Below are 23886 nucleotides of genomic sequence, written 5' to 3' on the forward strand. Positions count from 1 at the left end.
AAGGGAAGAAAAGAGGGAAAGAAGGATGCTTGCATGAATGGGTGAACGGATGAACAGGGGAGTGTGTGGATGGATGGATGCGCAGGACCCTGGGAGCGTAATCTCAGCCCGTGGGGCCGAACCTCTCTTGGGACCCCCGCTGTCCTCACGTTCTCTGGTAGCCGCTCCTGCGCCCCCGACTAGCTTCGGCGCTCCGAGGGAGGGAGGGGGGTGGGGGAGGGGAGAGCGGGGCACGAGGGAGGGAAGGGAAACGCGGGAAGGGAGGGCCTGGGAAGCGGGGAGGAGGGGCGCGGGGAGAGGGCGAGGCGTCGGGGGCGGGGGGCGAGGCGGGAGCTGGGCGCCTGGTTGCGGCGCGGGCGGGGACGCGATGTCGCCGCCGCCGCCGCAGCCGCCTCCTCGCCGGCCTGGGCTGCGCCGCGGGGGCTGAGCCGCCTCTGCCGCCGGAGCCACGAGCCGAAGGGCCGCCGGGCGCGCCCGCCAGCGCAGGAGGATGGGCTGTGGCGGGAGCCGGGCCGATGCCATCGAGCCCCGCTACTACGAGAGCTGGACCCGGGAGACCGAGTCCACCTGGCTCACCTACACCGACTCGGACGCGCCGCCCAGCGCCGCGGCCACCGACAGCGGCCCCGAGGCGGGCGGCCTGCACGCGGGTGAGTGAGCGGCTGCCGCGGACCCCGGGCGCCGGGAGGCCGGAGCCCAGAGACCAGCGGGAAGGATGAGGGGCGCCGGGGCAGCCGGAGATTTCTGTGCGAGTGGTAGGGGGTCGAGGGGAGGTGAGGACGGCATACCGACTGGACCTGCCTGCTGGCAGACCGACACACCCAGGCCCAGCGAGTGGGGTCAGCGCGACACCCTTGCAGAGACTGAGCCAGTCCCGGGAGCCGCGGGCGCTCAGTGCCGGGACCGACGCATCCGCCGCGAGGACAGCCCACCTGGCACGCACACCTGCCCCTCCACCCACCGGCGCCCCGGCGCGCTTGCCTTCGTCTCTGTCCCTCCTCGCCCCCTCGCCCCCCTCCCCCGCCGGCCCCAGTGGACCCACTCCGGCCCCCTCTCCAACCCCCCGCCACGCCACCTGGACTCTCTCTGCCTTGATTTATAGACAGGGCGCCTGACCCAGATTGCCTGGGTGGAGTCCTCCTCTTCGCTTCCCCTTCTTTCCTTCGGGCTGCGAAAACCAGAATCCTAGTTCAGGGCACAAAGCACGCCCGCTCGCCCCACCATTGGTTCTGCACTGAAGCTCACTTCTCCCCAGCAGGTGTTCCAGAGTGAAGTCTTTCTCCCCACCCTGCCGTGCCTCCGTACTTCCTAGGAGGCAGGGCACGGATGTGGACTGGGGCTGTGCATTTACACACTCTTACCATTCCCCCACTAGCAGAAATTTAACAGAAGGATATGCAGAGAACTTTCTGGTCCAGTCACCTAGCAGATTTTTTTTTTTAAAGCAGACACTAATGATTATAGAGATGAAGATAATCTGTTACCGCAGACTGACCTTTAGTCATAAATGTGTTGGTGGAAAAGGAGAACACCTCACTACTTAGTATATGGATGTTGTCAAAAGCTAGATCGTTATTTGCATAATATGCTTTAACTCTTTCCAGACCTGTTTATGTTGTTGGCATTTTTAAATAATGAATTCTGAGATAGAAAATGAGATTAATTTGAAGCACACTGTATGTTATCAGGAGGAGGAAAGAAATGTGAAATACTCTTAGAAAGTTCAATACTCCTAAATCCGCGCTTCCTTCATAAGGGCTGCTGTTTTTAATCTTAAGAATCAGTCTCTCCATCTTTTAGGCCCAAAGCTGGCTCCCTTTCCATACGAACTTGGTGAGTCCCTTTTTAAAAAAACCAAACAAGCAAGCAAACAAAAAAACAAAAAAAGGGGAGAACTGTCAGTGAAAATGGTATAAGACAGAACACTGTATTTGTCTGTAATGTTTCGGACTCACTGCAGTGACCATAATGGTTACTTTGTGTCATCAGGGCTTTCAGCAAGTTTCCAAATTATGTGTTGGCTCAATTCAGTGTCAGAAATGAGGATAAGACATGAGCCTTCATAAGGGACCTGGTAAATGTTAGATTTAACAGCATTTCTTGGGAGGTGTGGTACTTCACAGAGTCAAAGGCCAGAGCTGCACTCCAAGGAAAAATGGTTGTAAAGATCTAGTATGGAAAAACAAAAACAAAAACCAACAGAGTGCAGCTTCAAGGAATGGTTGCCTTGGGAACTGGGAGTATATTGTGTGTGTGTATCTACCTGTGGGTATGAGATGGTTATTATGGGATAGCTAAATATTCGTTTCCAGTACTTACTCTTTTTTAGTCTGCTATCCTGACTCCTATCCCATTGTGCCTCATCAGAGTGGTCCCTGCAACAGGTGGGGCCTGGGATGAGCATGTTGATTTGTGGTTCCTTGCCAAAGATGGGCCAACCTTGCCAGGCAGGTGATCCTGAAGGCGTCCTTGCTACTTAAGTTTGCCCACTTGGACCCCTTTAACCTGGATTCTTCAAAGTGCCTTTCTCATCGCACAGTTGCTCTTTTTTCTTTTCTTTTCTTTTCTTTTCTTTTTTTTCTTTAGAGAGAAAGAGAGAGAGAGCTTGAGCAGGGACTCCGGTAGGGTTAGGGAGGGGCAGAAGGAGAGAGAGAATCTTAAGCAGGCTCCACGCCCAGCACGGAGCCCCAAGTTGGGCTCCCTCTCAGGACCCTGAGATCAAGACCTGAGCTAAATTCTAGAGTCAGAGGTTTAGCCACCTGAGTCACCCAGGTGCCCCCCATAGCTGCTCTTTAAAACTCCACCCTATTCCATTGAAACACCCAACCCAGTCCAAAGTTTCCATTTCTTCTGGTGCACTGCCCCCCACCCCCACCAACTCCATACTCACATCTACTGAAAAGTCCCATTTAAGCATGTCTGCTTGTAAATTTTACTTCAGTTTCTTAATCCAGTCCAGACTGGGGGCATGTCACAGGAGAGTGTTTGATAAATATTTGTTGGATGAATTCTGCATTTTACTGCAGGATGGGGGGGGCGTGTTTTTCTGCCAGTCCTACAAAGGAAAGGACTTTCTTGCCTCCCTCTTACTCAAAAAGTAGATCCTGAGCTTCTGGTTCCTGTTTTGGGAGATCATCTTCACTAGCCAGCAGAGTTCAATTAAGTTTTTAGGTTCAGCTGTTACATAGGCTGGAATTGAAGACTTAGCCCAAACCACAGTATCTGATAGCCTGTTGCTTCCCTGTGTCATAGCAGCCTGTCTTGCTGTCACAGGAGGAAATTAAATTGGTCTGACATGATTTAGTCCTCATAAAATCAGTTTGCTGGATTGATTTTTACTTCCGTTGTCTGCTGGGGATCTCTCCAGGAGAAAGGGAGTCTCTGAGGTTGCCCTGCCCAGCCAGCTCAGCCATCCCGTACATGAGTAACACCCTTGATTTACCTCAATTTGATCACAAGTCCCTTAAATTACAACCTTAAATATACTTTCTTATACTGTGAGGTATTTTCCTAATTTCTCTAGGAAATAGAACGTTTCAAATTTCTCTAAAGTCCTTCTATTTTACAGTTTTAAATTGCTATAATAATTGCTTTTATAAATGCACGATTGAGGATTACAAAATTATAGAGACTCCCAGCAAAACAATTTACCCAAATAAATTGAAATAAGCAAAATAAAATGAAGAACACTTACTATTACTATCAGCTAGTGTTTATTGATGACTTACCAAGGGCCGGGGACTATACAAAGCAGCACTTAACAGAACTCATCTCACAGAAGTTAACAGAACTTCGTCCTCATGGCCGGGATGAGGTAGGAACTGTGACCATCCTTCTCTTACTAGTAAGGGAATGAGGTATGGAGTGTGCTAGTGACTTCCCCCCCATCCAGTTCTGGGATCCAGCTCTGCTTGAATCCAAAGCCTATACCCCTAAATACTGCCTTCCTGATTGATGGAAGATTAACTATAGAATTCTTGCTTTTACGGTTGATGGGACTCAAAATCTACTGTGGTCTCTTTATATTCCAGTCTGGTCTTGGATACCATAGTTTTCTTCTACCGTAGATGGGACATGTCTTCCCTGGGGAAGGAGGTCCCTCATACCTTAGTGGAGCAGTTCTCCTTGTGAGAAACTCTTCCGGCTGCTTTGTAATTTCTACCTGGTGAACTCCATGCCTTTGCAATCAAGTCTCGTATAGACAACTCTCAATATTTGAAGAAAACTGTTGCATCTCCTCTGACCTCTAGTTCTTCAGTCCAAACACATGCAGATCTTTCGGTCATCTGTCAGACTTGTGGGGACCTGACCGTGTTATTCCAGATATGCTACGTCCCTTGCATATCAGAGTCCCTCTTGATACCAGAGACCTGTGGTTAGCTCCAAGCTCTTATGTGGTAGTTGGGTAGCACAGGGCAATGTGCAGGCACTGACCATCTCTCGGTGCAGGTAAAATCAGGTTAGGATTTGTTTGTTTTCCTGCTCTTGTTGCTGCTGTATTACCTCAATGACTCACATTAAACTTGTGATTGATTAAAAGCTGTAGATCTTTTTTTCTAGTTGAATTTAAGTCTTGTCATCTCAGAGACGTTGTCTGTGCTGAATATCCAGCTCCTGGAACAGTGACTGGAACATAGATGGCACTCAGTAAATGTTGGCCAAATGAATGGCTTCCCCCCACCCCGCCACCACAAGTCCTGCAGTCATACTACTGATTTTAGTCACCCAAAGTGGAGATTTTTAAATTTAGTCCTATTAAAATGTACCTTGTTGGTTTCAGTGTAATGCTTAAATGTGCTGACCTTTATTCATCTCGATAATGTCATTAAGACAATATTCTAGGTCTTTGTTTCCCTGTGTCCACAGACAAAAGATAAAAGACGTTTGCTCTCTTATTCATTCAATATACATTAGGCACAAAGTTGAGTAAGATACGTTCCTTGAACTGTAAGAAATGAATAATTAGTGGAGACAGACACAAAGGTAGACACACTTCAGGTCAGCCTGTGGACCATCCTGGAACATAATATGGGAAGGATGCTGGAGGAGTGCAGGGGCCTGGGTAGCTCATTTTGCTGGGGAGTGGGGGGGGGGGGATGGGGAGCTGTGTGCCTGCAGACAACTGCAGGAGCATGGCAGAGGAAGCAGGACTGTTCTCTGAAGGCCCTCGTGGGTATGGGGGGTGGGGTGGTGTTATCCTGCCTCCTTCCTTGAGAGGGAGTACCAGGAGAGAGCCCACCTGGGGCTTTCTGATGGATAAGGCTCCTCTCTCCCTCCTTCCGGCCCTCCCCCAGCTCCTTCTATCTACCTGTTATGCTTGTGGTTATATTTTCAGATAATTTATCAATGAATGCCTGCCCCTCAACCATGACAAGCTGTATTACTTTGATAGGGGGTCTTTTTGCTCACCACCGGATCCCCATGCCTAACACTGTGCCTGTATGGGACCCCAAGTGACCTTTCTTTAATGACTAAATCTCCTAGCACTTCCTGTGTCCATTGTGTTCTCCTGGAGTCCCCAGAGATGATGTTTTCTTTCCTCAGAAGTTCCATCTGCTCGTTCTCTCTGGGTTCTTGTCTACCTGATTGGTTGCATAGCAAGAAGACACCCCCACTTTCCTCTGCTCCCTTTGCCAAACACAAGCCTCTTTGTTACCAGGGTCATTTTGCAAAAATCACTACAAAAACAGGTGGGAGCAAACCCAGGCAGTTCATAAAGTTTAGGAAGTCCCATGTGCTTGTGGCCCAGACCCCACCTGGGCAGAGTGACATACATCGTGTCACAGGCTCTCCAGGGCCTGTGCAGCCCGGTGGTCACACCCGTCACACCTCGTTGCTGTCTCTCCAGGGAGCCTGGGAGCTCTGCCGGCTTGGGCGCTGCGTGATGGACGGTCGCACGCCAGCCTGTAAAAATGAAGAGTTGGAGAAATGATCCCGCTGAGCAAATGAAGTTTTATCTTAGAACCTCTTTCCCAAGTCTTACCTTAGATAATTTGTCTTGAAATCAGTCCAGGGAACTGTGTCTTTGTTGGACACCAGATAAACTACTCTGACTCTAACCAGAGATGAATTTAAGGTTCCAGACTTGGGCCCACTCAGAGGAACATAGTCCCCTCTCAGTCGGCATGGAGTCTTTCCCTGGCTTATCCTGTACTCAGGCTTAGAGTCCCTCAGGCTTAGACCCCTACTGGCCCTCCCTTTGGTTTGGGGTCTATGTGCCCACAACCCCTTCCTGCTGATAAGGCCATTCTGCCGGTTAGTGCATTGGGCATCTGAGCCTGTCGTTCTGGCTGATGACCTGGGCTTGCATCCCCGGAGCCTTTCTGTGTAGGTCCACAGCCTCTAGCCACTCTCAGAAGATCCTTTTGCTTCTATTGCAAAATCCCATCTCTCTCGGGACTCCTGCAGATTCTCTGGCTAGTCTGAACACCTCCTTGGCTTTCATCTGGAAAGGAGATGGATGGAGTATCCTGAGCCCACGTTATGATCTAGCGCCTTCTGCCTTAGCTGCCACCAGTGTTCCCCTTACATGCTCGCCTCCCACTCTGCCCCACAACCACCTTCACTGCTCTGTTGTTAGGGGCTCAATTGTCTGCCCCCACAAATTTCTGTGTTGAAGTCCTAACCACCAGTACATCCAAATGTGACCTTTTTGTAGATAGGGTCTATACAGAGGTTAAGATGAGGTCATTAATGTGGGCCCTAATCTAGTGTGACTGGTGTCCTCATAAAAAGGGACATATGAACACACAGACACCCCAAAGAGAACCCCATGTCAGTTGAAGATGGAGGTCAGGGTGAGGCTTCTACAAGCCAAGGAGCACCCAAGATTGTCAGCAAGCCACCAGGAGCTGGGAGAGAGGCCTGGAACAAATTCTCCCTCACAGTCCCTGGAAGGAGCCACCCCAATCTCAGATTCCTGATCTCAGACCTGTGCGACAAGAAATTTCTGCTGCTTAAGCCGGCAGTTTGTGGTCCTTTGTTACAGCAGCCCTGGAAAACGAATACAAGTGTCTTTATGAGCACTAACAATGTGAACGTTTGGAAATCCTGAGAGGGTTTCTATCGTCACTGCCTCACCCGTCCTTCAGAGACTGGGTCTGTTCCCTTGTCATTTAAATTCAAATAGCATTTATTGAGCACCTAATGTATTTTTCTTTGGGACATTAGTTTCCGTAACTGTCTAAACGAACCTCATAAACCATCGCGATCCCCATTTACCAGATGAGGAAACTGAGATTCAGTGAGATGTGGAGATTGAGTAAGGTCACCAGCTGAGGGAGTGGAAGAGCCCGTGTCAGAAACCAGGTGTCTTGTTTCTAAATCCAGGGCAGTGTCCGTTATGCTGTAACTGCTAAGCGTGGAGTTGGCGCCCTCCTCCACCCCATCTGCCTTTAGCGGTTTGGAAAAGGACTTGGCAGGGGGAACCTCCTGCCAGCATTGGTGAGGCTGAGGACAGGAGGCCTTGAGCAGACCCGGCAGCCCTGAGGCACCAAGTGGGGCTGCAGACATGCCCCCAAGATCACCTGCATCCCAGGCACCTGATTGCCTCCTTAAAGGTGATCAGGCTTGGGGCAGAATGGTATTTTTTTTTTTTTTTCTGATTTCAAATGCAGAGATGTGGCTTAAGAAACTTTAGAGAGTGTTAGAGAAGCACACAGAAGTAACACGTCTGTCTGCATTTGGGACTTTTATGCCTCAGGTCCGGCATCTAGGTGTCTATGGAACAACTTACTTCTTCTGTGGGGATTATGTTTGAGGTTTGGGGGTTATAGAAGAACTTCCTCAAATTTCTTGGAAGCTCAAAGGCCAAGAGAAAAAAAGAGTAGTTCTGTTTTTCTTTGTGTTTAGGAAAGTATTTGGAGGTCGTGGCAGCCAAAGGCTAGTTTGAACTGGGGAACGGGTGAGGGGTGGGGAAGGCCGTGGGTAAGTGAAGGGATTTTTCTCCCTTTTTTCCTTTCAGTACTAAGCAAATATAATTGAATTCAGGTAAATTATATACGAGGCAAATGCATATTATGACTTCACTGTTTATGATAATCGTGGCCCTCTTTAACTCCCTGCCACCCCCTACAGCTGGCTCAGGCTGAGTTTTCTAGTCTGCCCAGCCGTTTCTGGGATTTGTGGTTGCTTTGTGGGAGATGGTAACATGGCCTGTGAGGTGTGTGTGTGTCTAGGGGCCAGCTCTCTGTCTGGGCCTCAGATGCCCATGAGGTCACATAGACTGGCTGCCCAGTGTTGTGGTTCGGGTCTAACCCCATTCCCTCCCAGCCCCGGATCTCTGTGTCCAGTGCAATAGTACCCAGTGTCTGCCTACATTCTGCGTGTGGTGTCTGTATAAGGAAGCAAAACTGGAAGCCTTAGATTTTTCTTAATCCAACTCCATCTTCTTTATGAATAGTGCCAATTTCTCCCAGAGTCTAGGATTAGGTTGTCTGTTAGTCTTCCTTTTGGGTGATTGTGATCCTTGGTCTTTTTCTGTCTTCGTAGACATTTTAGTGGGCAGCTGGCAAGACAGAGTGGGTAGCTTGTGGCCAGATGCCCTTCAGCCCCAAAGCCCAACCTGGGCCTGCTGAGCTTCCCCAAGCCACTGCACCAGCCTGTAACACTTCCTCATGCGTGAGACCGCGCAGCCTGATCTGCTGTCGGTTTATAGTTTCATATGCTTCCTCTCCTTCGACAAGCCAGCTTCTCACACCCATCATGACCTCCAGTCTCTGGACCTTTCTGACTCTCTTCTTTATCATCATCATCTTCCTTGTCGTTTTGCTTGAAGATTATAGTTGAGTGGGAATTAGACTCTGACAGTGATACTGACCAGCTTTGTGACCTTGAGCAGGTTTCTTAGCTTGTCTGGGTTTCATTTACCATGCTGTAGGATAGGAATCATTGTAGAACGAGTGTGTCCACAAATATGAGGTGTATGGCCTCTCAGAGCTGCCATTCGGGTACCTTAGGTTCTCTTCCCCTCTTCAGTCTTGCCCTGGGCTCCACCTCAAACCTGGGGTCTATCTTCCCTGGTTCCCGAGCTTACGTCCCCGGTTCCGAGCTGCCTGCCGTTGCTGAAGCAAGTCATGGGTGTTGGTCTTTGCGCCCAATAGCAGTTCGTTCTCCAGAACCTCAGTATTCTTACCACTTCTTGGCAATTCTCTTAATTCCTTATTAACATGCTGTGACAGTCCCTGTGTAATAGCTCCCAACACTATGCTGTTCTTTCCCTCTGAATACTTAAAAAAAAAAAAAAAATCAAAGACTTGCTGTGAATTCTCCCATCATTCTTTCCAGTTACCTGTTGTATGTTCTTCTGGGCACCTCAGCATTTAAAAAATGCCTTAGCTACCCTGTCCTCATCTCTGCCTGTTTGGACTCTTTAAGTGCACTGATGAGGTTGTTCCTTAATGTCCCTACAGGTGAGGACATACCAGGCAGTGCCGTCCACAGGGTGAGGGCTCCTCTGCGTCTCCATGGCCCTCCCAGAGCCCAGGCCACTGCCATGTTTTACTTGAACCTCAGCCGTATCCTGCTTCTCTACTTGCCCTTCACGAGTCATTCTTCATGTTAGAGGGAGAAGACTCTTTTAAAAACATATACCGGGTCTCGTCCCTCTCTTGCTTAATGGCCTCTGCTAGCTTCTTAATCTGTTATATGTAGAATAAAACCCTAGCAACCCCTTTTCTCGACCTGCATAACCCGGTTCCTCTGCTTCTCTGGCTTGGCTTATCCTGCTCGCTCTCTCTCTGGCTCACAGTGTTCCAGCCACACGAGCACCTGGGGCACCCGCTGGAATGTGGCCCCTCCCCCACTCTTTAGCTCCTGGACCCCACCTCAGAGAGAACAGCCTTCCCCAGTCGCCTGATGATCCTTTTTTTCTTCTGATCACCAAGCCTGTCACTGTCTTGCTCATTGACTCTTTATGTCTTGCTCATTGACTCTTTATGTCTTTACTCCTTCACTCCGGGAGGCGATGTGCTGCTGGCCATATTCTCCACTCTTGCCCAGATACTTAGCATGGCGCTCAGCCTGGAGTAGGCGCTCAAAGCATTTTTGTTGAGTGGAGGGAACCCTCCTCATCTTTTGTATCAGTTAGGAACTGCTTTTGGTGGCAAGAACCAAAACCAGGGGGAATGTGGTTTAGCAGAGAGGCTCTAGTGTCTACACTTCACAGAGTGTCTGGAGGGAGGCAGCTGCTCGCTAGGGAATGCTGTCAAGGACGTGGGTTTATTACTTGGCCATCCGTGCCGTGTGGATTTCATCCTCGTAGTTGCAAGGTGTTGTCGTGTCTTACTTTAGATATGAAGAAGGGGGAAAGGCACATTCTATCCGAGTCGGTCCTTTTTATCTGCAAAATGATAGCTTTCCCAGAAGCCAGTAAGCTTTGCTTGAGTCTCATTGGCCAGAACTGTATGACATGGCCATCCCTGGCTGCGAGATAAACTAGAAGATCGGGACTGTTAGTTGGGCATGCACCACGCTAACAGTATCATGGTCCTTTTGGCAAAAAGAAAAGGGGAAGAACAGATGTGTAGGCTGCCACCTGGGTAACTGGACCTTTCATCCTCAGGCTACTTCTGAGGGGAGACGAGATTGGTAGGAGAAGGGGAAGGAGAAAAGAAAGGAAGGGTGGCTCAGTGGGTTAAGCCTCTGCCTTCAGCTCAGGTCATGATCCCAGGGTCCTGGGATGGAGTCCCGCATCGGGCTCTCTGCTCAGTGGGGATCCTGCTTCACCCCCTCTCTCTGCCTGCCTCTCTGCCTACTTGTGATCTCTCTCTCTGTCAAATAAATAAATTAAATCTTATATTAAAAAAAAAGAAAAGGAGGAGGAGGAGGAGGAGGAAAGGAAAGCGAGGAGAGGAAGGTCTGCTAGAAACCAGAGCAGCACAATTATTGGTATGAAGATTTTGTAATAATATAATAATAGTGTTTATAGTATTACCACATGTTAAGTGAATTCACAAAGGTTGATATTTATTGGGAAAGTGCTAATATTGAGCTGGTTTTAGAAATAGTACAACAATAGCTTAAACTTAAATCTTTTGGAATAGTCTTTTAACATCAGACTCTGTGTGGTGTCGTGACATGTGCAAGGGGCGTTTCTTTGTTTTCTGCTTCCTTTTCCTATAGAGTTAATGCCAGCCGGAAACTGACGTGCCCGCTGATACTCTGTGGCGCCAATGACCAATCGGTGGGGACGTTGGTAGAGGTCCGCTGTGCGGGGTCGTGCTGATGCTCAGGCTGGGGCCCTGTAGGAGAAGCCACAGACAGCCCATTGGCTCATTTAAAGACTTGACAGTATTTCCTGCGAAAATCTAAAAAACCCACCCTGCTATTGTCTCTAGGGCTTGTGGACTTGAGGGCGAGAGGAAACTGAAAGGATCTGAGGAAAATAGCAGGGCTGTTTGGGAAACGGTCGTCATAACAACAGGGCACAGCCGTGGCTACAATGGAAGTGGCGATTGCCTGCGCACCCTTCATAAGGGGGACGATTTGAGTTGAAGCACGAAACTGAGGCCTCATTAAATTACTACGTGCAAGAACCGCTTTTCAGGACAGTCTTCGGAGCAGCCAGGCTCAGGTTTGCTCAGCTGGGGCGGTAAGTGGTGTGTGTGCAAACACGGATGAACACCACCCCGGCTCCCGAGCGTGGCTTCCCTTAGCTGCGTGTGCAGCGTGTGCCTGGCACGGAGTGTTTATTACCTGATTCTCTTACCCCCGTTTTACCGATGGGAGAAGTCCGAGAGGCCAGGTGACCTGCGCCAAGGCTTGAAGGCTGTAAGTGGCTGCGGGGGGTTGGGAACCCAGCTCTGCCTTCGTTCGGAGCCCTGTGCTCTTTCCTTCATGCCAGCTGCCTAACCGATCACTAGCTCTGGCCCTCATTGCCTCGCAGCTCGACGTCTGCAATGGCGCTGTGACCTGTTCCCCGACCCCCAGTCACTGCCACTCCAGGATCCTTCATACCATTGCCAGGCGAATATTCCTGAGGCATAACTGGGACCATTACTGTGTTATCTCCTGCTCAGAGCCTTTCATGATTTTTCTTTGCCAACTGAATGCAAATGTCTTAGTTGGCATTTAAGGCTTTCTCTTCAGCCTTAGCTTCCACTGACGGTCTGCAGGTCCTCTCCACTCAGCCCGACTAGGGTTGCCCTTTGCATGAAGTACCTTATCCTCTTACCCCCCTCCCAACCCCTCTGAAAGCCCCACAGCTCCCATGTGCCCCCTCAATCACATGTTCCCTTCTAGCACACACCTAGTGCACTTACTCGGTTTTGCATTTTCTTATTTATGGCCGTGTCCTGTCTAATGTCATACCATATACTCTTAGAGACTGTCGGGAAATAGACTGAGGTGGACTCTTACTGGGGCCACCTGTGAGGGCCTGGGCTAAGGGAGAAGGTGAATTGCTGGGGATGGTCCTTCAGGTATGGTAATGACAGGCGCAGGTCACCCTGTATCAGGTTTCAGCTGCTGGCTGCCCCCCCAAGCCAGGGGAAGGGAGCTTGGGGGGGGGGCACTTCCTTCCACAGAGGGCAGTTCCTAGAGAGGCACTCAGCCTTGAGTCTTCCCTGGGCACCCCTCCCCGCCGCTTGAGGATCTGCTGTTAGTCCTGCAGGAGATCCCGATCCCAGAGGGACCATACTCCGTATTTCCCAGTCAGCTTCCCTGGAGGCTACACATCAAATTCACTTGGGCAACGTAAACAAAAGGCCCCACTCCCAGGGCTTCTGTAGGGGCCAGAGGCCTGCAGGTTTGGCTAGTTCTCTGGGTCAGGGCAGAGTGGAATTTCCTAGGTCTGAGGTGGGGCTTAGGATGTTGCATTTCTAACAAGGTCCCGGGTGATGCTGGTCCTGCTGGCCCGTGGACCTCGTGGAGGAGCCGGTCCTAGATCACAGGGTGACCAGCCTTCGTTGTGAAGGGCCAGATGTAAATATTTTAGGCTTTGTGGGCCACATTACCTTTGTTGCAGCTACTCAGCTTCCGCTATTTTTAGTCCCAAAGCAACCAAGGGTGGTACATAAACGAATGGCCTCTGCCAACGGCCACTGCTGTCCTAGGTAATACTGAGGCTCGGCCAGGCTTAAGAGCCACAGTCTCTAACCCCCACGGCAATGTGGAAGAGAGACAAGAACAGGGCTTGCAGGTACAAGTCCCAGCCCTCAAACGCTCCTCTAAAGAGCTTAGCACACTGAGCCCTGAGCGACGTTGGTGGGCTGACCAAGAAATGGGACCAAGAGCATTTCTGACCTTGAAGGCAGTTTTTGAAGGTTGTTAAAATATCTCTGACAACATTAGGTCGCTGAGGCATTAGATAGTTTATTATGCAAATCGTGCTCCTGAGTGGAGTGGGGTCTGGGAAGTGGACCGGATCCTGGCCCCACCCAGAGTAAGGAGCCTGGTTCTCTGGGGAGCTCTCCTCGCCTTGGGCTCAGGCACCGGACTCCTCCATCCCTTCAGCACAGGGCTCGAGGATTCCGTTGATTCCGTGCTGTGAGTGCTGCCTCCAGACACCTCTCCCAGCTGGCAGTTCTTCTGAGGGTGTGGAGCTGAGTCCCAGGTCGAGGAATAATCCTCTTCCTGGGGTTTCTCTGAGCTTCGCTCACCTTTCCTTAACTCTCGGTTTCCCCAGAGCCTGTGACGCCGTTTCTGGGAATTTATAAAGTTGCACACGGGTGCCTGGGTGGCTCAGCCAGGTGAGCATCTGCCTGGGGCTCAGGTCATGATCTCGGGGTCCTGGGATAGCGCCCCACATCGGGCTCCCTGCTCAGCGGGAAATCTGCTGCTCCCTCTGCCCCTCCTCCCACTTGTTCTCTCAATCTTTCTCTCTGTGACTCTCTTTCTCTCTCTCTCAAATAGAGTTGCCACACGTCTGGTTGGTTGTGAGTCTGGGCAGCAGAGGAATGGGTTGCTGTTATAATGTTCGCTTTTCTGAATCAGGTGTTCCTTTGTAGAGACAGGGACTTCCAGTGGTTATGTAAGGCTGCAGAAAACACCCAGTGAACTTAGAGAAGAGAGATCATTTAAATAGAAGCTGCCAAAAACGTTAACAAAGAGACCCAGGGAGAGTGTGCCCAAGCTGGTTAGCTTTATTTTTTCTTCTTTAGCACAGGGATTCAAAATTCAAACACTGCTTCTTGTTAGAACCCCCAAATCCCACAGCCACAAGCAAAAAAAATCAGTGAGAAATAGAATGAAAACTTATATGAGAAGGTGATTTAAACATATGTGCAGTCACACACACACACACACACACACAAGCAATTATATCTTCAACTGAGCATTGCTCTTCCCAGGGACATCAGCTGCTTGCAGTTGCTCAAAACAATTCTGGAATACCTTAACTGTAACCTCAGGCGTTTTTAAAACATAACATTTCAAATACACACAATAGTTTAAGACCTTAAAATGACACACAGATATTTCAAAAATCTATATACAGGTGGGTATAACAATGGTATAATAAGCCCCCATGTATGTTACCAGCTTCAACAATTATCAACGCATGGCGAATCTTGTTTCCTCTCGACCTCCATTGCCCTTCGTTTGGACTAGTTTGAAGCAAACTCCAGAAATCATGAAACTCTATTCAAAAATACTTTCGTATGGATTGTCAGAAAATGGGGACCCTTTTTAAGAAGATGTAAGATTGAACCAGATGAAGTGGTCATTTCTTTCAGTTGAAATGGTGTAATGTCAGCAGTTCTAAAGCTTCAACCTTATAACCACAATGCCATTATCACACCTAAAAATTAATGAAAGTTCCTTAATTCTCTAATATAACCGAAATTCAGTCATGTCCAAATTTTGTTGATGGTCTCATCAATGTATTTTCTACGACTAGTTTGTTTGACTTGGGATACAAAAGATATCCACACATTGTATTTCATTCACCTTTTTCCTTAAATTTCCTTTAATTTGTAGATTTCCCATTTTCCTCCTCTGCCCTTTCAGTTTTTATTTGTTGAAGAAACCTGCATTTTTGTGCTGTAGAGTTTCCCATTTGGGGGGATTTTGCTGATGACATGCTATGGTGTTGTTTAAAAATGTGTCCCTGTGTTCCTTGTAAACTAGTAATTACAACTGTCGGCTTGATGAGATTCAGGTTCAGTTTTGGTTGCAAGAGTGCATCGTAAGTGATGATATACTCTTCTCGCTGCACACATCAGACAGGACAGTATCTGGTTATCTCTCACTGCTGTGAGGTTACGATCAGCTGTGCCAACCCGCCCCATCCTTTATAAAGTATCTCTGCTTCCTGTTGCTGGTAATCATCCCCTATATCAGTTATTTTATTAGGAATTGCAAACACAGTACTATTCTAACATTTCTTCAACATTAGCTGTAATTCTTTTATAAAGAATACTTTTGCTTGTTTCCCCTTTGGTTTCCCTGAAAAGGTGGAGTAAATGCCTGCTTCCCTTTGATGATCAGTTTTCAGTGTATTCCCTAGTTTCTTTAAAGGGGATCAACAGTTTTTTGTTTTGTTTTGTTTTTGTTTTTTAGATTTCATTTATTTATTTGAGAGAGTGCGTGCAAGAGAGAGCACACAAGCCAGGGTGGGTGGGGAGTGGTAAGAGGGAGAAACAGCTTCCCTGCTGAATAGAGAGCCCAATGCAGGACTTGATCCCAGGACCCTGGGATCATGACCTGAGCTGAAATTCAGAGGTAGATGCTTAACTGACTGAACCACCCAGGTGCCCTTAGATTGCTATATTTTAAAGGTTCATATGTTTTATTTTGCTTTTGTGGTAAACTTGCCTTTTTTTTTTTTCATTTAAATTTTGTCCGGTCTTATATTTAAATAAAGAATTTATGTGATTCCAATAGCAAGTTACACTTAAGAAATCTCATTTTCATCTCTGCCTCTACTCCCTTCCTGTTGTTCTCCTACAGATACTCATTTTATTTTTTGGTTTATCTCTTCATTAAATACAAGTATGCACAGGGGCGCCTGGTTGGCTCAGTGGGTTAAAGCCTCTGCCTTTGGCTCAGGTCATGATCCCAGGGTTCTGGGGTCGAGCCCCGCATCAGGCTCTCTGCTCAGCTTCCTCCTCTCTCTCTCTGCCTGCCTCTCTGCCTACTTGTGATCTCTGTCAAATAAATAAATAAAATCTTCTTTTTTTAAAATATGCACACATACTACATCCTTTGTTTCTGTACCTTTTCACTCAGTGTATTCCAGAGATATTCCAAGCAGTGTGTAGATAAGTTCCTCCTCCTTTTTTATAGCTACAGCTATGTGATGTTTCATTGCATGGATATGTCATAGTTTATTAAACCAGTCTCCTGTTGATGGCCATTGGGATTGTTTCTAGACTTTTGCTACACAAATAGTCTTACCCATGCATTTTTTCATTTTTCATTCAATCTTTAGGTAGATTCTTAAAAGTGGGATGGCCAGGCGAAAGGCTGAATGTAATTTGCTCAATATTGCCAAATTCCCCTCTTCAGGCCATGTGTGGTTTGCATTTTCACCCGCAGTGTATGAGAGTGCCTGTTTTTCCACATCCTTCCCAACATAGTAGATTGTCAAACTTAGGGGATTCTGTCACTTTAATAGGTAAGACACTGTAACTCAGGCAGTTTTACTGTGCATCTGTGTGAGTAGGGTTGCCGTTTTCCTGATTATGGGCACATTGCCGTTTCCCTCCGGAATATGATTTGTTATATCTCTAGACCTGTTCTTTTGATTGTATTTAGTAGTTGCAAATCTTTGTCTTTTGACATTGACTGAGATATTTTGAAAAACAAAAAAGTCCCTAACGTTATTTGGCAAATAGGGTTGTTGGGTTTTTGCTATCAGATGGGAACAGCTGGAGGCTGGCTGGGCATCTTTCTCTTCTAGTACAGTCCCAGGGCTGCTCCATATGGTCTTTCTGCATGGACTAGTTTGGGCTTCCTCACAGCATGGCGGCCTCAGGGCAGTTGGACGGTTTATGTAACTGCTCTGAGCTCCAGCACAGTCCCAGCTAAAAAGCAGAAGCTACATTGCCTCTTATGACTTCAGCTTGGAATTATGCACTGTCACTTCTGCATTCTTTTGGTTACAAGTGAGTCACAAACCTGCCTGGATTCAAAAGGAGGGAATTAGAGCCCACCCCTAATGAAGGGATGGCAAGATTCTAGAAGAGCATGGCCGTTTTAAGAACTGTGAAGGGGCTGAGATTTTTCTCGACTTGTTTTCCTATGAGTTTCTTGGAAGCGAGTGAGACACGAGACTCCTGGGTCAGAGACAAAGGTCCAGCAAGCTTCACAAGGGTTAGCATGTTTGCTCTGATCCCTTTCCCCAAGTCTCGCAGGGGCCACGGAGATGGGTCCAAGTGGGTCTACATGCAGTAGACTGCGTTACTGCAGATTTCTGCACCTGCTAATCTTCTGAAACTCTTCCCAAGAAGAGCGGTCTTGTAAATGCTGTCAGTGCTTCCCGCGAGCTCTCTGCAGCTCTTAGCACTGTGGATCTGGCTCATCTCCTCTGCCCACACCCTCTTCCCCAGTTTGGAAATTGGCTTTTCCTCTTGGTTTCACCGCCTCCACTGCTGGTGATTTTCTCTTCTACCTCTGATTATGTTTTCTCTGCCTCCTCCTTTCTTGGTCCCCTCCTTCCTGGTTCCCCCTCGCCTGCACCCATGGAGATGTGACTCCTCACCCTCTTCTCCCAGTAGTCTTCCCTCATTCAGCACGAGCTCATCCACACCTCTGACTTCAGTCTTCCCCTGGTAGTGGCTCCATGATTCTCTCTTTCAACTCCAGACCCACATTTCCAGCTGCTCATGAGACATCTAACTGTAGTCAGCCAGGTGCATCAGATTCAGCTTACCTCAGGCCTGATTAACCTCTTCTTCCACACATCGTCCCGGCTGCTGTGTGTCCTCTCAGTTCACCACAGTCCTCTAGATGGAGGACAAAATACCTACTTTGCAGGTATTCTACTTTACTCCCTCTTTCTCTTTCTCTCTGCGCATCTAATGTGGCATCAGATCCCAAAGGCTGTCTCTGAAACGTCTCTTGTTATGAATCATTTCCATCTTTCCAGCCCCAGGAATATCACCCTAGTTCAGGCCCTTAATAGTGTTCATCTTCAAATTGTTTCCCATTGGCCTTTCTGGATGTAAGGCATCTTGATAACGAGGAAGGTATCCTATCCTCCTCCTCTCTCATTCTCCTGCTTATCTCTCCCCAAACCATAAGTTCAGTTTAATCTTACGCATTTCTCAGAGAATGCTCTTTTTTAGCTCTTTCCTTCCTTCCTTTCTACAAATATTCTTCAGCACCCAGTGTGGGGTGGCACTGTTTTAAATATTGTAGCAGTCAAGAAGACAGCCAAGACTCTGCTCTTGGAGCTTACATTCAGGTTGGGGGCAGTGGTGATGGACAGAGAAAATAAATAAGATAGGTAATTTTAGATACTGGTAAGCACCATGGGAGGAAAATAATGAAATAGAGAATAACCAGGAGGAGAGTTGGAGGAGTTAACAGATTGAGTGGTTAGGGAAGGCCTCTATGAGAAGTGGTATTTGAGCTAAGCTGTGAGTGAAAAGCAGGGGCCTTATAAATGTTAGGAGCCAGAATGCTTCAGGAAGAGTCATCAGCAAGTGCAAAGGCCCTGAGGCTGGAATGAGCCTGATGTGATTGAAATGGAAAAGCTACATGGATGGGGAGAGGGAGCACCTGAGGGTGGTTACCATTTTCTGGGATGGCCAAGAATGCTGGTAAGGACACGCCCATAGCCAGCATGTTGTGAAGAGGCAGATAAGTGTTTACTGTTATTCAAAAGTACCTGGTTTTATTTATTTATTTTTAATCTCCAGAGTGCTTAAATAAATATATTTGAATATATCCCTGAGTTGTTGAATTTGTTCAAACCCAATGAACACATTAACCATTAATGAGGCACTTGTACCTCTTTGAAAGCCTGGGAATAAACTTCTTAAAGGGAAATCATACCCATTTAATCTCTTTCTTTGTGTGTAATGCTAAAGACAGCATCTAAACTGGATTTATACTCCACTGATGCCCAAAGAGACTTAGCTTGCCACAGTCACAAGGCATGAAAGGATGCTTTATTTTTTTTTTTAAAGATTTTATTCATTTTTTTGACAGAGACACAGTGAGAGAGGGAACACAAGTAGGGTGAGTGGGAGAAGGAGAAGCAGGCTTCCCTCCGAGCAGGGAACCTGCTGCAGCGCTTAATCCCAGGACCCTGGGATCATGACCTGAGCTGAAGGCAGATGCTTAATGACTGAGGCACCCAGGTGCCCCTGAAAATACATGTCTTAACACTTAATTCTAATGATTAGTTCAAAAGACAAATCAAGAATCTCATTCTAGGAGTGATAATCCTTCTGAAATGTATAATCTTTTTGCCTTCATGAGTCACTTACCTATGCTATTTTGCCTCGAATGGTGTTACGAGTATTTATTTAGTTACCTAGGTTTTAATTTTCTTTGGTCCAGGTGTTGCTTTTGGGTGATACAGGAATAGGTGGAAAGGGCTGGAGACAAAGACAAATCAAGTATCTCTATCCTTCCAATTACAGAAGTGACCTTACTTTTTGCCCTCTATAAATGAATGAATTTCTTTATTAAGAGATCACTTAGGTAGCACTTTCAAAGCCCTTAATGTAGTCTTAGGCAGTCAGGAGAGATCCATGAAGAGCCCTTGGTGGAGTTTAGAGTCTAGTGCAGTGCTGTCCGATAAAACTTTCTGTGATGATGGAACATTCTGTATCTGCACTGTCTGATACCCTAGCTACTGCTCTGGATCACTTGAAATGGGACTAGGACAGCTGAATTTCTCATATTCTATAAATGTTAATTTAAATTTACATAGCTCAAATGTAGCTAGTGACTACTTATTGGAAAGGGAGGAAGAAGAGATAATAACCTGATTCACACAGTTAATAACAATTGTTGTAAATGTTACAAAAGAGAAGACAGGTACCCTGGCAGATGAAACGGAAATGTAACTTAATCTGAGGCTTGGCTGAGACTTCTCTGAGATATTGATGTTTCTGTTAAAAACTGAAGTGCTTGGGATTCACTAGGTTGGGGTTGGTGTGGGCAACATTTTTAGCAAAAGGAAGAGCATGGGGGGTGCCTGGGCAGCTCAGTCAGTTAAGCAGCTGCCTTCAGCTCAGGTCCTGATCTCAGGGTCCTGGGATCAAGCCCTGAATCAGGCTCCCTGCTCAGCAGGGAGTCTGCTTCTCCTTCTTCCTCTGACCCTCCTCCCTGTTTGTGCTGTCTCAAATAAATAAATAAAAATCTTAATTAAAAAAAAGAAAAGAAAAGAAAAAAGGAAGAGCATGCACAAAGTCTTCATGGGCAGGAAGAGCTTCGCGCTCTCTAGCCAGGTGATTAAATCATCATGAAAGCTAATGCATGAGAGGAGGCAGAAGAGGGGCTGGAGATCTGGAAGGGCTGGGGGGTGAGGAGTGAATAGGCGGGGCCGGGTCTCATTAGGACCTAGAGGCCACATTAAGGATCTTGAACGTTATACTAACAGCCCTGAGAAGCCTTGAGCAGGGAAGTCACTTGATCCAATGATATATATTTTTAATGTTAAATATTTTCCAGTTATATACATGCACAGATTTTAGAGTCAAACAGTTTCTACAGGGCTTACTATGAAAATCAACAAGTCCCCTGCTGTACTTCCCAGTTTTCAGTTCCCTCAAGGTAAATATTTCCATTTCTTCCAGCTGATTCTCTTGGTTTTTACTTCTGTGTCTCTAAATACTATACAAGTGTTACTTTCTCCATGTTGCAATTGAAGACCTGGTCTGCTGATTACCCACAGGGAGGGTGAAGATGTCACTCTTTCTCCTCCACCCCCCACCACTCCCAGTAGAGTTGTAACATAATTAGAGGTTAGAGGGATGGTCAATGTTTGTATTATTATGACTTTGTAAACACTGTTCACAGCTGAAACATGATCTATCGTGATTACTTCTCCTTTCACACACTATTTTATTTTTGCACTAAGGATTTTTTTAAAAATTTGAACTCATCGCTAACTCATATTAAACTATCCTCTGGTTGTGTAAATTTCCTTTTAACATGTGTAAGCACATTAGGAATTCTATCAATTTTTTTTTCTTCTTTTTGAAGAAATTGCCCTTGGTGCTTTGTGACCTGCTCCGGTCTGGGCTGCTTAATTTCCAGGCTCACTGCATAGCCCTTGGCTCGGAATCTATCTTCACCATTAACCTGAGAACCCTCTTAGCCTCTGTCTTGTGTTGAGTTGATACCATATTTCCTGGATCCTGTGTCTTCCTCTTTCTTGGATTTTTTTTTTTTTAATTTAGCCAAGAACATGGTCTAGTAGCTTCCTGTGTGGGAGATAACACTTGAGACTGCATTAAAAAATTTCTTTAATGCTTTCTCTCTTCAGTTGATAGTTTGGCTAGATGTAAAAAGTCTAGTATGGAAATCCCGTTTCTTTAGAGGTATGAAGGTATTACTCCTTGTTTGCTAGGGTCCATTGTTGCTCTTGAGAGTATTTCGTATTTCTTCTTCTGCTTCTCTTTGTCCTTGAGGGATCTCTTGCATGTGTTTTTGTGGGATTGGGGAGTGGAACAGAGCTAATTGCAGTTGCAATGATAAAATTCTTCGTTTAAAAATTGGAATTCAATGAGCCTGATTTGTTTGGGTTTTTTTTTGTTTAAAAAAGAAAAGCACCTCAGTTATGGTGTAGAAAATGGATTTGGTATTTCCTGCTCCTTGTGTATTATATGAAGTACTGGGTAGAATTTGTCTCCCAGGAAGATACGTTCAAGTCCTAATTTCCAGTGCCTGTGAATGTCATCTTGTTTAGATATAGGGGCTTTGCAAGTGTAATCAAGTTAAAATAAGGTTATACTGGATTAAGGCAGGCCTTAGTCTAATGACTGATACCCTTATAAGAAAAGGAGATTAAGACACAGACAGAGAGGAGAAAGCACCAGGTGAAGACAGAGGCAGAGATTGAAGTGATACATCTACAGGCCAAGAAATACCAAGGAAGCTAGAAGAGAAGCATGGAACAGATTTTCTCTCAGGGCTTCTAGAAAGAACCAGCTCTGCCCACATTTTGGTTTCAGACTTCCAGCCTCTAGAACTGTGAAAGAATAAATTTCTATTGTTCTAAACCCCCCAGTTTGTGGTATTTTGTTATGGCAGCTCTAGGAAACTAATACAGGTGGGTATTAAATTACCCAATTTAGTGTTCTTAGAAATGGAAAGTGCTTGGAGAAGCGTTCAGTTTTCCTAGAAATTGAGTGTGCCTTCAGAAATGAAAGGTTATTTTCCCTGAAATAGGAATTTGTTCTCTATATCATTTACCTGTCAGTTTCATTGAGTATATGTCTTAATTTTTCTTGAATGTTATAAAAATTGTCCTAGTACAATCACACAAATGTGTGTCCTAGCACACATCTGTATTATTTTTCTGGCTAGCTTTTCAAATGCCTGATTTCTTTGGAAAACCATCAAGTAAAACAGAGCCAGCTGACGTGTAGGAAAGCCAATCTGAAAAAAAGAGAGAGTCCAAATATATCTCCATTCCTCTTGATCCAACGCTGGATCTTCCAGCAACAAGGAATCCAGTAGGACTTTTTCCCCACTTCCTACTGCCTCTTCCTTCTGAGATTACTGGGAACCCCCACAATCTAAGATGGGTCCCTCAAATTCTTCCATGCAATCCAGATTCTAGTTCTTCCACATGGATTTTTCTGAGGACCTGATATTATCTAATTCTGCCACCATAACCAAGTCCCTTACTACTGGTGGCCATCCACTAGGATTATTCAATTGCCTTGGGAACCCTCATTTTATTTTTTTATATTTTAATTCCAATATCGTTAACATACAGTATTATATTAGTTTCAGGGGTACAAGACAGTGAGTCAGCCTTTCCATACAACACCTGGTGCTCATTGCAAGTGCACTCCTTAGTCCCCTTCACCTATTTCTCCCATCCTCCCACGCACCTCCCCTCTGGTAGCCATCAGTGTGCGTCCTCTATAGTTAAAAAGAGTCTTTTTCGTGGTTTGTCTCTTTTTCCTTTGTTCATTTCTTTTGTTTCTTAAATTCCACATATAAGAGAAATCATATGGTATTTGTCTTCCTTTTACTGATGTATTTTGCTTAGCATTATACTCTCTAGCTCCATCCATGTCATCGCAAATGGCAACATTTCATTATTAAGACTGAATAATATTCCAGTGAATATATATACCATATCCATTTATCCATTCATCAATCAATGGACACTTAGGCTTCTTCCATAATTTGGCTATTGTAAATAATGCTGTGATAAACAGGGGTGCATGTATCCCTTCGAATTCGTGTTTTTGTATTTTGGGGTGAAATACCCAGTAGTGTGATTACTGGACTGTAGAGTAGTTCTATTTTTAACATTTTGAGGAACCTCCATACTATTTTCCACAATGGCTGTGCCAGTTTGCAATCCCACCAACAGTGTGACCATTTTAAAGAACACATTAGTAAATGCTGGGCAACCACAGGTACCCATGAAAAGCAGAGAGCAGCAACAAAGAAATAGGAGGAAAGATCTCACCAGCAGATTTTGGGTGTCCCCCACCTCTGTTCACCCCTCAGGTCAGAGTGAGGACCTGGCTGAACTCAGGAAACCTGGGCAAGATGAGCTTCCCACCCCAAAATGAGATTGTGCACGAGAGAGGAATTGACTCTCAGTCCAAAGGCCAGTTCTTCACAAGTCAATTTGCCAGATGGGAAATCCACTGAATGCCCAAGAACTTTCCCCCACTTGCGGTCTTGCCTCAAATTTGCTGCGGCTGCTTTGTCTTGGAATGGATAGTCCAGAATTGTTTTACGTACATATAAGTGGGATTTCCCTTAAACCCTTGTGCTGTCTGCCCTCCCTCTTTGGAC

At 46.5% G+C, this 23886-nt stretch overlaps 1 protein-coding gene across 1 annotated transcript in view; it reads left to right on the forward strand.

Annotated features, from left to right (window-relative positions):
* The first annotated feature begins 313 nt into the window (after positions 1-313).
* The window catches only part of BAALC (BAALC binder of MAP3K1 and KLF4), an 83301-nt gene continuing 59728 nt past the window's right edge, over positions 314-23886 (forward strand). Inside the window, exon 1 of the mRNA XM_032316235.1 lies at positions 314-650. Within this exon, the coding sequence (XP_032172126.1) occupies positions 491-650 (160 nt within the window). The 5' untranslated portion in view covers positions 314-490. The remainder of the gene's footprint in view (positions 651-23886) is intronic.

The sequence above is a fragment of the Mustela erminea genome, chromosome 16, assembly GCF_009829155.1.
Source record: "Mustela erminea isolate mMusErm1 chromosome 16, mMusErm1.Pri, whole genome shotgun sequence".
Classification (NCBI taxonomy): domain Eukaryota; kingdom Metazoa; phylum Chordata; class Mammalia; order Carnivora; family Mustelidae; genus Mustela; species Mustela erminea.